The sequence below is a fragment of the Anabrus simplex genome, chromosome 7 (genome assembly GCF_040414725.1).
Source record: "Anabrus simplex isolate iqAnaSimp1 chromosome 7, ASM4041472v1, whole genome shotgun sequence".
Taxonomy (NCBI): Eukaryota; Metazoa; Arthropoda; class Insecta; order Orthoptera; family Tettigoniidae; genus Anabrus; species Anabrus simplex.
Genome location: NC_090271.1, coordinates 339,770,778 through 339,783,692, shown reverse-complemented (window position 1 = coordinate 339,783,692; position 12,915 = coordinate 339,770,778). Strand labels below are relative to the sequence as shown.

The 12,915-nt window shown below is 39.1% G+C and overlaps 1 protein-coding gene across 1 annotated transcript in view; it reads left to right on the top strand.

Annotated features, from left to right (window-relative positions):
* The window catches only part of Patronin (calmodulin-regulated spectrin-associated protein patronin), a 760,252-nt gene that overhangs the window by 221,462 nt on the left and 525,875 nt on the right, over window positions 1-12,915 (top strand). Inside the window, exon 6 of the mRNA XM_067151814.2 lies at window positions 6,653-6,765. Within this exon, the coding sequence (XP_067007915.2) occupies window positions 6,653-6,765 (113 nt within the window). The remainder of the gene's footprint in view (window positions 1-6,652; window positions 6,766-12,915) is intronic.

Genomic DNA, 12,915 nt, shown 5'->3' with positions numbered 1-12,915 from the left:
ACGCTGTTGATTGATTCATTAGAGTTCTGAGTTCGACCACGCAAGCATTTACAAAGTAGTTCTCGATCAGAAAGTCTCCTGAACACAGGCTTTATAATGTCAATTATTGTTGCAGGCAGGGAATATTTGTGACTGTAAACTTCACCAGTAACTAAAGACCTGTTATATTTACATCGCAAAAGTTCCCCCTAGGACATAAAACATACTGGGGATTTTCATCAGTGGATGCTTTATGTAGAAATATTGCCCACACAGTTTTCCTCATATCCTATAAACTAGAGGTTTGCTTCTTATTGCCTTCCCATAATAATTTTGAATACTGTCAATTTCCTTTTCTGTAACACTCCCAGTTCCTGATAAGGGCCGATTATCTTAAAGCTTCTTCCCTTTGTACTCATTATACGTTTTCGTACGAGGGAAACAAACAGTGAACAGAAGAGCGGGAAGTGTGACATAGGCTAGCCACAACACAAATGAACACAACAAAAACATTCCCTTTGCTGTTCAACTACATTACTTTCACCACAGGAAGTAGAATATCAGAGTATATTTAAGCATTTTAACTCAAACTGAAAAGGTGGCGTAACCTCAAGTATCAACTTGTCATTTAAATTGTGTTTGAGGGCAATAGGAATGATTGTGGCTAATCGTATTACTTATACATAAATACACTTCAATATTAAATATATATATATAAAAAAAAAGAAATTGAACCATAGGGAGTACTACCCCCCCCCCAAATGGCTGATGATGACCCAACTGTCGGGTCGAAAGAAGTCCCACATGTACAAATATATATAATGCAATCCTTTATCAAATAAATTGGTATCGATTAGGTGGAACCAAAATCTTTGTTATAGATGTGGGAGATGCGGAGAAACAGCAGAGATGGTGACAGTGTATTGTGGGTGCGTGTAAGGCCATGGCAGGTAAAGACTGTACTTGTTGGTATGATGAGGTAGCGAAAATTGTGCACCAAGAACTGGGAATCAAGTCGGGACTTATGGATGAGTACAGTAAGTCCCATGTTACGAGTACAGACCATCTGATGAACTTGAAGCTCTACCGGACCATAAGATCAAAGAGGCCGTATTGACAAATATCTTGGGCGTACTGATCTGCTGCAGATCACAATGTCCACCAGGCTTATGTCCAGTGGAAAATGGACATGGCAACAGCGAGACCATCAGTCGTCGTCTCCACTACGAGAACCTAGCCTCATCTCCCATTTGATGCCATCTGGGCTGCCTGAATGTCAATTTTGATTTTCTGTTTGTAAACTTGTTCTCTGGTGAGCAATTTGTGGCCGAGTTTTAATTAATTTTGTTGGGTAAACGCCAAATATGCCACCAGGGAACTTACCCATGCCAACATCGTATGACATGGAGTATTGAAATGACTTTTTCCCACCCTTCAAAAAAATCTCTCTCCTTTGAACCTGCAATCTTGGTCCAGAAGCCGACACTCTACTGCTGATCAACAGAGTGAGCTACATGATGTCAGATAGGTAACAAGTGGATTGTTTCTTCTCCCAGGATGGTAGTGGCTGAAACTAAATTATAGTCCTGATCAGCTGTCTGCTCCTGGGCAAAACTTTTTACATCAGTTTTCAGACAGACTTTTCTGTATGGGAGTGAAACCTGGGTGAAAGTAACGAACATGAAGGTAGCAAGAATGATTACAGGTACAAACAGATGGGAACAATGACAAGAGGATAAGCGCTGCGTTATGAATTAAATTGGTGGATGAAACTTTACGCATACCGCCTTCGTTGTTTGGATCATGTGAGGCAATTGGAGAAGAATAGATTACTTAGGATAATAATGGACTACATCATGGAATGTAAGAGAAGTAGAGGGAGACCAAGGCGATGATAAGGGGTGTGAAACTTCACAATGCCACAGAGCTAGTCTAAGAGTTTTACCATACTGACTATGTTAACTATTTATGAATTTAGACTTCTGTTGCTTACTCCATATCAACGCCTAGCTCCATTATCTTGTGACAACTGGTGACGATGGTGGGTTTTGTCATGATTGTCTTAAGGTGAAAAATGGTTTGGTCATTAGCCTATATCAAGAGGGAGTCCTGAAATGAGAATGAAAGACTTCCTTTACATTCCATTGTCTAATATCACAGACTCACAAGAAAACTAAATGTGAAGGTCTACTCTATCAAAAGCCTATAAAATTGATCAACAATTACGTTACTTTGGATGTTGTTTGTTGTGATGTTTCGTCTCTTCTGCTGCCACTCATCTCCGATAGGAAGGATTACTGCTTCGCCCCAACTAGAACAGCCTGCCTGAATATTGGTGGGAAGTAGCTGGGGAGTCAGATAACTTTCTTTTTTAGCATACCATTTCTGTGTTTCATATATGTTCGGATAACCACTGTAAGTGAAACATTGGTTCATGCTATTCCAGCTATTGGATCCCTGTTCTGAGGTGCTGAAAGGAATGAGCAGTGTTAACGGAAAGTGGAAGCCCAGTTCTGGAAGTTGTATCGTTAGAACGCCAGTGTCGTACTGTTTGTGGAAAGTGAGAATCTGTGCCATTTTCCATTTGATCAAGCATTTCATATGATAGCATTGTATTTTGACAAGGACACAGGTGTCATTGTAATGACCTATGTCAAGTTCAGTTTAATGTTTATCTGTGTCTGTTACAGCTTCACGAGAAAGTGGAGGAAATGAAACTTGGTATTTCAGTTTAGAATAAGGGCAAATAGGATCTTAGCTATAAGTTGTCCAAACAGTTTCTCTAGGATGGTGCTTCAGAAGGGGCCTAAAGCATATGTATCTCTCTCTCGGTTGGTTTTACACTAAAATAGATCATAGCAAATTTTTGTTCTGTATCTCCTATGAAACCAGTGCAAAAAAAAAAAAAAAAAGAAGGAAATATAAATGGGAGTCATGTGAAAGTTTAAAGTCCAAGAACCAGTAAATACGAGGGCGAATCAAAAAGTAAGTTACACTAGTTTGCCGCGAGAGCATGCTGTTTCTCATGACCGTGGCCAATGCGGAGCAAGCTACAGTAACTGCTGACACATCTGATAGGAAGGTTGGTGTAGTATCCTGTCGTGTTGTGTGTGTGTGCAGAGCGGGCTAGGCTCAATGGCGTGTCAACTGGATGTTCATTCCAAATTGGAGGTGCGTGCAACGATCAGATTTCTATGGGCTAACCAGCTCAATTTCACGGACACTCATTGTGAAGTCACTGCTGTATGTGGTGAGCGTGTAATTTCTTGCCCAGATCTTGTAAAGTGGTGTAAGCAATTCGACGCCGGATGCATGGATTTCACGGATGAATATCACAAACACAGGCCCGCAACTTCCAGTACCGTTGCAAATGTTGACTGTGTGGATGGGATCAGTAGAGAGAATCGGAACATACTACTGCAGGAAATTGCCAGCGTGCTGAACATTTCATATTGCAGTGTGTTCTCCATTGTTCACCAGCACCTTGAATTTCGTAAACTGTGTCAAAGATGGGTCCCATGTCTGCTCACCGATGTTCACAAGTGACAACGTTTCCAATCGCCATTGGCATGTTTGCAACAGTATTCTGTTGTGGGCAACAAGTTTCTGCGGCGAATCATCACAGGGGATGAAACGTGGGTCCACCTCTTCACCCCCGAAACAAAAAGAACATCGATGGAATGGGTACACACCACATCACCACCACGAGAGAAGGCCAAGGTCCAACCTTCAGCAGGAAAGGTAACGGCGACTGTGTTCTTTGACATGGAGGGGGTCATAGGATATAAACTGCATGGTTTTGATCTGTATTGAATTGTGATCACAATAATAATTAAATTAATGTCGTAATGGTCCACCTTTTCAATAGTATAATATGCAATATTTTGAATTATATTACTAAACTAGGGACTAGTTTCGGCCTTCGCTGGCCATCTTCAGCCTTAATGTAATACATCTAATAACTAAATAAATGTACACACACACAATTGACATAAAAACAAAATCTGGGATGAACTATGTGTAAAGTTTGAAAATAAAATTAGGTTCTAAATTCTTAGCATCTGGAGTATGCTCATCATCCAGACTCTTTCTTGCATTAATATTCATAGAATGGTTAGTTCCATCACTGCTAATCATTACAATTTCAATTGGAAAACAGGAACTGGTGCTTTGTAAATGTTGAATCTGTAGTCAGATCATCAATCACCAAATCTACTTGAGTGGTGTTAGCAGTATGCAAGCCACTGAACGTCACTGTAAATAACCACCAGCTGACGCAGAACTGCTAGATGGTGTTTCCACATCGACCAACGTAAATAAAATGAAATGTTCCCGTAGTGCTTGTTAAAATGCTGTTGGCGGGCACATGGAGATATGGTTAAAAGTGACACATTCTTAATTTGTGGCTGCTATAAATTCGCAATTCATTGCAGTGTCCATTAAGTTAACCTGAATAAATGATAGATAAAATTAGATAAAATTAATGAATTGAAGGAGAGAGCATGTTAGTTAAATGGCATAGGTTATATGAGACTTACCTCTCGTTGCGGCATGTGGTGCGTGACTTATTGTTGTGTGCCTCATACTAACGCTTGTGAAATACAAAGGAAAAGGAAGGGGCGGGACAAGGAGAGAGAGGCGAGGCGAAGCAAAGGGAGAGAGGGTGGGGCAAGGGATGAGGAGGTGGAGGTGAAGGGGAGAATTAAGGCAGGGCCGAAAGATGTGGGGAAAGGAGGTGGCTGCTGAGGAAAGGTGCTGTGAATATTATGAAAAACTGAATTATGACTTGTTGGTTTGATGTTTCTAAAAATGGGAATTAGAAGGTCAAATAGGATATTTGGCTTTTCTGAAACGTCATTAACATTATGATTTGGGTTAAAATGTTGATCTATATGTATGAAGCAGCTCTCGGTAATGTTAAGGAGAGGGGTCCTTTGTTGATGATTTTGAGAATTTCCATATCTTGTTTTATGTCTGTGAATTTGTGATTATAGTCATGCATATGCTGTCCTACAGCTGAAAATTTATTGTACTTCAGGGCATTGATACCTTATATTAAAATTTCTCCCAGTCTCTCCGACGTAAGAAGAATTACAACTGTTGCAAATAATCTTGTATACTCCTGATTTTGAAAAATTATTGAAGTTGTTTATGGTTGTGGCATTATGTAAGACTTGTGCATTCCTATTGTTGGTTTTGAAAACTACTTTTACATCGTGATTTTTAAAGATGTTGGTGACTTTGTAAATTTGTTCATTGAACGTAAAGATAGAAAGGGAGGAGTTGTTTTGCATATCTTTTTTCAAAGTATTACAGGGACGATATTTATATTTATTATTTTTTCAATAAATACACTGTTGTATCCATTAGATTTAGCTATATTACGAATGGTGTTCAACTCATTTTTGAGGTCTCTTTTAGACATTGGAACATTGAAGGCTCGGTACACCATGGCGTTGTATGTTGCTCGTTTGTGAATTTGGGTGTGTGAAGAATCTTGACGGATTGTAGTAACTGTTTGGGTGGGTTTTCTGAAAATGTTATATCTTAAGTAGCTTGGGTGCCTGATAATAGTCTAAAAAATTAATTTTCTGTTCAATTTCAGATTCAGGTGTGAATTTTATATGCGGGTCAATGTTATTTAGATTAATGAGGGTCGTAGCAGTGTGTGGAGGGTGTGGTGCACGTGGAATTTATACCAAAAGGCACAACAATCAACTCTGCTTCGTATTATCAAATGTTGAACAGGTTGCATGAGGTAATTAGAAGAAAAACAGCAGGAAAAATTGAGTGCCGTTGTGATTTTGTTCCATGATAATGGAACACCTCACACGGCCCGCCAAACGTCCGAAATGCAGCAATTCAAGTGGGAGGTATGGCAACATCCTCCATACAGTCCAGACTTAATGCCATAGGATTATCATGTGTTTGTTATGTTGAAAAAGATCTCAGTGGAAGACGATTCCGAAACAATGAGGAGGTGAAAGCAACTGTCTGCAGGTGGTTACGTGGTTTCTACTTTCATCGTATGTTATGATAGCTGTGTTGTCTATGTGTAGGAGGTTATGGAGCTGTAACTTACTTCTCGATTCACCCTCGTAAGTCTGTAGACTGCAGAGAGGGTTGCTATGGAGATTGTTCCGGCAGTCAGTATTCTCAGTACTAGGCGGTCTTTTATACCGGAAGTAAGAGAAAAAAAAAAAAAAAAAAAAAAAAAAAAAAAAAAAAAAAAAAAAAAAAAAAGGAAGTGTAAAGGACCACAGGGAGGATGAGAGGATGTCACGACAAGCTACTGAGGGGTGGACAAAAATGTTAAGTGATTGTCCTGTCAATGACGCATACTACAGTTACAGATAAAGGAAATACATAGCAGTCTAGGATATGTATGTCCTCTGGAGATAGGTGTTACATAATAAATATATCTCATATCATGGATGAAGTATAGTTTTTGGTGCCAGGGTGATTTAGATAATATGCTATTAATGTGTTGACTCTTTTTTGTGGGCTGTAATGGATGGTTATGAACATTCATCATAAGGTTTAATAATAGTAGTAATAATAATAATAATAATAATAATAATAATAATAATAATAATAATGATGATGATGATGATGAAAATTATTAATTTTTGTTTGTGCATAGACTTAAGGTCTTTATCCTGTGTGATTACAGATCTATGAAACACAATCTCACAGTCTTCCTAGCAGACCTCTTCAATGTACTTGAAATACATCCAGTCAAGTGTGTTCGGTTTCCTGGTACAGATCGTGCTCATCTTAAGGAAGGTAATTTTTGTTAATGAAATATAGAGTATTATACAATGCATGCAGTTATGGAAATCTGAATTTTCCTCACCAGTTTTTTTGCCACCGTACAGTGATTGGTTCCTCGGAGGGAAATGTACTCGTGCTCTTTGTACATAAATTATCCAGAATAAATGTTCAGCAATATGTATTGTATGTTTGTTACTGTAATTACTGTTTGCACTTGTATTTAAGATGACTGGTTGCAGGAATTATTAACATAGTACTAATTAGTATATAATTAAATGGAACTGTCAAATTCTTTCATCCTTCTCTGTTAAATCTTTCCTTAAAAGGTGGACCAGATACAACTATTTTCAATACTGGTTTATATTAGTTTGCTTATAAAGTAAACATTGAATGTCATAGTTGCTTATATTCTTGGTTGCTCAGCTAGAGTGCATGCTCAGTGAAGTTACTCCTGAGTGCAAGTTGTTTGCAACTCATCTTGCTGTCACGAGTAATTAGAACCTTGTGCGACTGAGGGCATGGCTGGATTACCAGGGAAGCAATATTATTTACTGTCATACTGTACATACTAATAACATTTCAATAAGTACATAAAATATAATAATAGGCATACTTTAAAGACTTCAGAAGAAAAAAAGTTGGTAATGTTCATTTGTCTGGCAGGTGAACTTTGAGATTTGCCTACTACATCCCTCTGTTTCCTTACCCAGAAAACATCCATAGGTTTGGAACAAGAAAAGCTTGGTGTCTGCATGGGATACTCTGCTGGGAGATTCATAATCTTCTCTTGCAGTATCATCTGCACTCTGGATTACAGCTGCGATGATGTGATCGTTGTCAAGTTGTGCTTCTATTTTGCAGTCAACATCAGTTTTAGAAAGCCACTTGTCAACCTAGTTGGTTTGGTATCAGCTTTCAAGATTTGCAACTCCTGGACAATTGCCTGTGTATCCTCATCTTCATTTTGATAGTCATTTTGAAAGATACGTAACAGCCATTGTCAGCCAGACTTTATATTAGAATTTTTTAAGTGTTGATACTTTAATTTCCTCCCAAGCCTTAGCAATTGTGTAAATAGCATCCTTTATATTAAAAAATTCCATTTTCTCAAGCAGGTTACTGCCTTCTTCTGTCTTCTCCAGAATGGCTGCAACAAATTTCTGGTGATATCTCTTCTTTAGCCTTTGAATCTTGGGTTGGATGAGAGAAGTGATGTTGGAGCTTTCCTGTTGTGATTGATGAGGGCACGTATAGGGAGTTGTTTTCGTGCACATACGCTGGCAGGGACGACATACGCTTGGTGTTTTTGATTTGGCTCGTTGTAAAGGGCATTGCTGCATCACTCTCTTCTTTCAAATTTTTGTTCCTTCCACAGTGTCACTTCTTGTGGGAGCATCCAGGCCCGATTCATCAATGTTGATCGAGTGTTATGTCGTATAAATTTTTTCAAATTATTGAAGAAATGCACTTAAAGCTATGTCAGCATCTGATAGCTTCTCTGCTCAAATCACCACTTTCCAAATGCCATTAGCAATGCAACCAGATTTCACTTACTGTAAAATTATCATTTTCTTCTATTTTTTATTCAGTATAAGTGCCTTTTCTTTGATGATAGGGCCTGTCAAAACCACACTCACATAGTCGATGTAAAATTCAGATGTAGGCTTTTTCAGTGTTTTAAGATTTCACAGCCCTTCTTCTTTAACACTGTCATATGAGTTCTTAGCTCTTTCCTTTCTTTCTCCAGTCTTTAATCACAATAATGCCCACACCAACTTTATTTTGTAGGAACTCTCCATCTAATATTTCATGCCCTTTTAAACTTCTCTTTTATAGTTAGCGTAACATTCTGTTTATGCTTTTTGGTTTACATACTGTGATGAATATGGAACAAACATACATACATAATCATTATAGACCATTATGCCTCTCAGCGTTCAGTCTGCAAGCCTCTGTGAATTTATTAAACACCAACACAACCCTCTGTTTGAAACTAGTGCTGTGGCCTCATTTAGTTCTATACCTCTTATCTTTAAATCATTAGAAACTGAGTCTAACCATCGTCGTTTTGGTCTGCCTCTACTTCTCTTTCCCTCTGTAACACAGTCCATTATTCTCCTAGGTAACCTATCCTCTTCCACTCGTCTCACATGACCCCCACTACCGAACCCGGTTTATACGTTCAGCTTTAGCCATCGAGTTCATTCCTTACTTGGCCTTTATCTCCTAATTCCGAGCACCCTCGTGTCATTGTTCCCAGCTGTTTGTATCAGAAATCATGCCCGCTACTTTATGTCTGTTACTTATAACTTACGAATAAGATACTCTATCCTAAGTCCATCCAGCTTTCGCTCCTGTAAAACAAAGTTGGTCTGAAAACAGACCGATGTAAAGATAGCTTCATCTGGGAGCTGAATTCCTTACAGAATACTGTTGATCACAACTGCGAGCTCACTGCATTACCTTTACTACACTTTGATTCAATCTCACTTACTATACTACCATGCTGGGAGAACACACATCCTAAATACTTGAAATTATCTACCTGTTCCAGATTTATATCACCAATCTGACATTCAATTCTGTTGAATTTCATACCTACTGACATCAATTTAGTCAATATTACTTTTTGAATAAATATGACTAATCGTCATTCTCGTCAGAGTCTAATTGTAACCGCCAATCGCTCAACTTAATTTTACAGCAATCTTATACTTGTTCATCACAGTCTGTTTCTTAGCCCATTGTACTTGTAATGCCTTTTAATGTCAATAATTTTAATACTTTCACCTTTGTAATTCTTCACATTGTAAAAAAAATTAAAACCAACATTGTTATTTTTAATGTTAATTAGTTTAAGACTTTTCAGGATTTTAAAAATTAATTTCATCTTATTATATGTTAATCAAGTGCTTATATTTATTCCGAGGTGAAGACAATGGCTGATGGTGCCTTCATACTAGGCGAAACATGTACCATTTTTAGTTAATAGATCAATGTAAATCATCCAAGACAATGACTTATTGTATTGATTAGGTAGTCAATTTAATAAATAACTTACTGTTATTATTCTAATCAAATATCATCAACATGGACCAAAAATGATATTTATTACATGTAATCAATTTAGTCTTCGAAAGGCTAATTTTCATACCATACTCATTGCACCTATTTTCAAGTTCCAAGATATTGGACTGCAGGTGTTCGTCACAATCTGCCATTAAGACCAAGTGAGACAGGATAGGCCAGACTGCTTACTACATTTCCACCTAACTGAATCCCTCCCTGCCACTTTATACCTTTGAGCAGATGATCCATGTAAACTATGAACAACAAAGGTGAAAGATTACAGCTTTGTCTAACCCTGAACCAAGAACTCATTCTACCATCAATTTTCAGTGCAGCCCAATTGTCACCATAAATGCCTTTGGTTGATTTTAATAATCTACACTTAATTCAATGCCTTTGCTGGCAGGACCTAGTGTTTACAGTGCACTATGTCTTCTGGTATGGGCTAGAGCAATTTTGTTACTTTCATTGATCTGTCTGTCTTATCCTTGGCTTTGACAATATGAAAGTGACTGAGGTATGAGCGATGCTAGTATTGCCATTCCTTCTGCAGCCAGTCCCTGCTGTGAATGGTGTGAAAATGTTGCTCATAGGCTCGGTTGGTGTATGCATTTCAGTGGGCTTGGCAGACTGATATGCAATAGCAACTTCTGGCTCGGTGAGGAAAGCAACGGGAAACTACCTCACTCCTCATTTCCCTAGTACACCTCTTCAGTGATGCCTAGGCCATCTGTGACAGCTGATGGCAGAGCTGTTGTGGATCCAACCAGCCTTGGGGCTGAAGACTGAACAACCCTTAATCCAATAGTCCCCCAGTATGGTGAACATCTTTTCCCTTGGTACCCTGTCATATGCTTTCTCTAGATCTACAAAACATAAACACAACTGCCTATTCCTCTCGTAGCATTTTTCAGTTACCTGGCGCATACTGAAAATCTGATCCTGACAGCCCCTCTTTGGTCTGAAACCACACTGGTTTTCATCCAACTTCCTCTCAACGGCTGATCGCACCCTCCCTTCCAAGATGCCACTGAATACTTTGCCTGGTATACTAATCAATGGGATACGTCGATAGTTGTTGCAATCCTTCCTGTTCCCGTTCTTGTAGATAGGTGCAGTTACTGCTTTTGTCCAATCTGAAGGTACCTTACCAACACTTCATGCTAAACTTTCTACTCTATGAAGCCATTTCTTCCCTGCCTTCCCATTATACTTCACCATTTCAGGTCTAATTAGGTCTAATTTCATCTATTCCTGCTGCTTCATGAGAGTGGAGTTTAATTACGACCTTTTCTACTTCCTCAAGCATAATTTCACCTACATCATTTTCCTCCTCCCCACGAGCTCCGTTGTTCGTGACACCACCAGGAAGATTTCCTTTTACATTGAGAAGATTTTCAAAACATTCCCTCCACCTGTTCAGTGATTCCCTGGGATCTATTATGAGTTCACCTGAATTACCCAAAACACTGTTCATTTCCTTTTTCCCTCCCCTCTTAAGATTCTTTATTACTGCCCAGAAGGGTTTCCCTGCTGCTTGATGTTGCCTTTCCAGGTCATTACAAAAATCTTCCCACGACTTCTTTTTGGATTCAATAACTATTTGTTTCGCTCTGTTTCTTTCACCTATGTACAATTCTCTGTCTGCATCAGCCCTCGTTTGGAGCCATTGCTCATGAGCCTTCTTTGTACATTTACAAGCTGTTCTCAGTTCATCATTCCACCAAGATGTTCGCTTTTTCCCAACTTTACACACAGTTGTTCCTAGGCATTCCCTTGTTGTTTCTACTACAACATCCCTGTATGCTTCCCCATTCTCTTTCTATAACCTGAACGAGCTTACTGTCCACTGTTCGAAACTTCTCGCTAATCATATCCATGTACTTCTAAATTGCTCGTCATGGAGATTTTCTATCCTCCTTCGTTCGGATTTTCTATCCTTCTTTGTTTGCAGACAGATTTCACTTTCCCTATCCTAGGCTTAGAGGTTCACCACAGATCAGATAGTGGTCTGTATCATCGAGAAATGCCCAGAAATCCTGTACATTCCTAACAGATTTCCTGAATTCGAAGTCGGTTGTGATATAGTCTATTATGGATCTGGTTCCCCTACCCTCCCATGTGTAGTGGTGAATAGCCTTATACTTGAAGAATGTATGCATAACTGCTAAACCATAGTAGCACAGAAGTCCAGCAAACGCTTCCCGTTCCTATTATCTTCCATATCTTCCCCACACTCACCCTTTCGTACCCTTCAGTTCTATTTCGATCTCTCCCTTTGAGATTGCCCATTAGCACTATCCTGTCCTTACTATTTCATCTGTTCCTGCTGCTTTATGACAATGAAGTTTATTTACGACCTTTTCCACTTCCTCAAGCGTAATTTCTCCAAACCTGAACCTGACTACGATGTCGCTCAATGCTTCATAAAACGCGTCAACTTCATCCTCATTTGCACCCTCACATGGTGAATACACTGAGACAATTTTCGTCCTAGTTCCTCCAACTGACAGATCTACCCACATCATTCGCTCATTTACGTGCCTAACAGAAACTGTGTTGCGTGCAATAGTACTTCTGATGAACAGTCCTACCTCACACTCTGCCCTTCTCTTTTTAACACTCGTCAAGTTCACTTTATAATCTCCTACCTCTTCCTCGTTATCTCCCCTTACCCGAAGATCACTTACTCCTAGCACATCCAGATGCATCCTCTTTGCTGACTCAGTCAGTTCTACTTTCTTTCTTCCATAAGTCCCATTAATATTGATAGTTCTCCATCAAATTCAAATCGAAAGCAAATTTTGACGGTAAAGTACAAAGCCCTTCATACTTGTGTGAATATGACATGTTCATCAAACTCCCATTCTCTGGTGGCAATATCATTGATTTCACTTCTTCATGTGAGCCAAAGTGTTGACCCCTTTAGGAAGAGGATGTATAGTACGTTATGTTATAGTGTTGTGTGTGTTATAATTTGTTTTCTTGACAGGCTAAAAAGCTTGGAAGTTCAATCAATTCATACTGTGCTCGGCGACAGCGTTCATGGCCCATGGCCGCGCAGAGAGAGAGAGAGAGAGAGAGAGAGAGGGG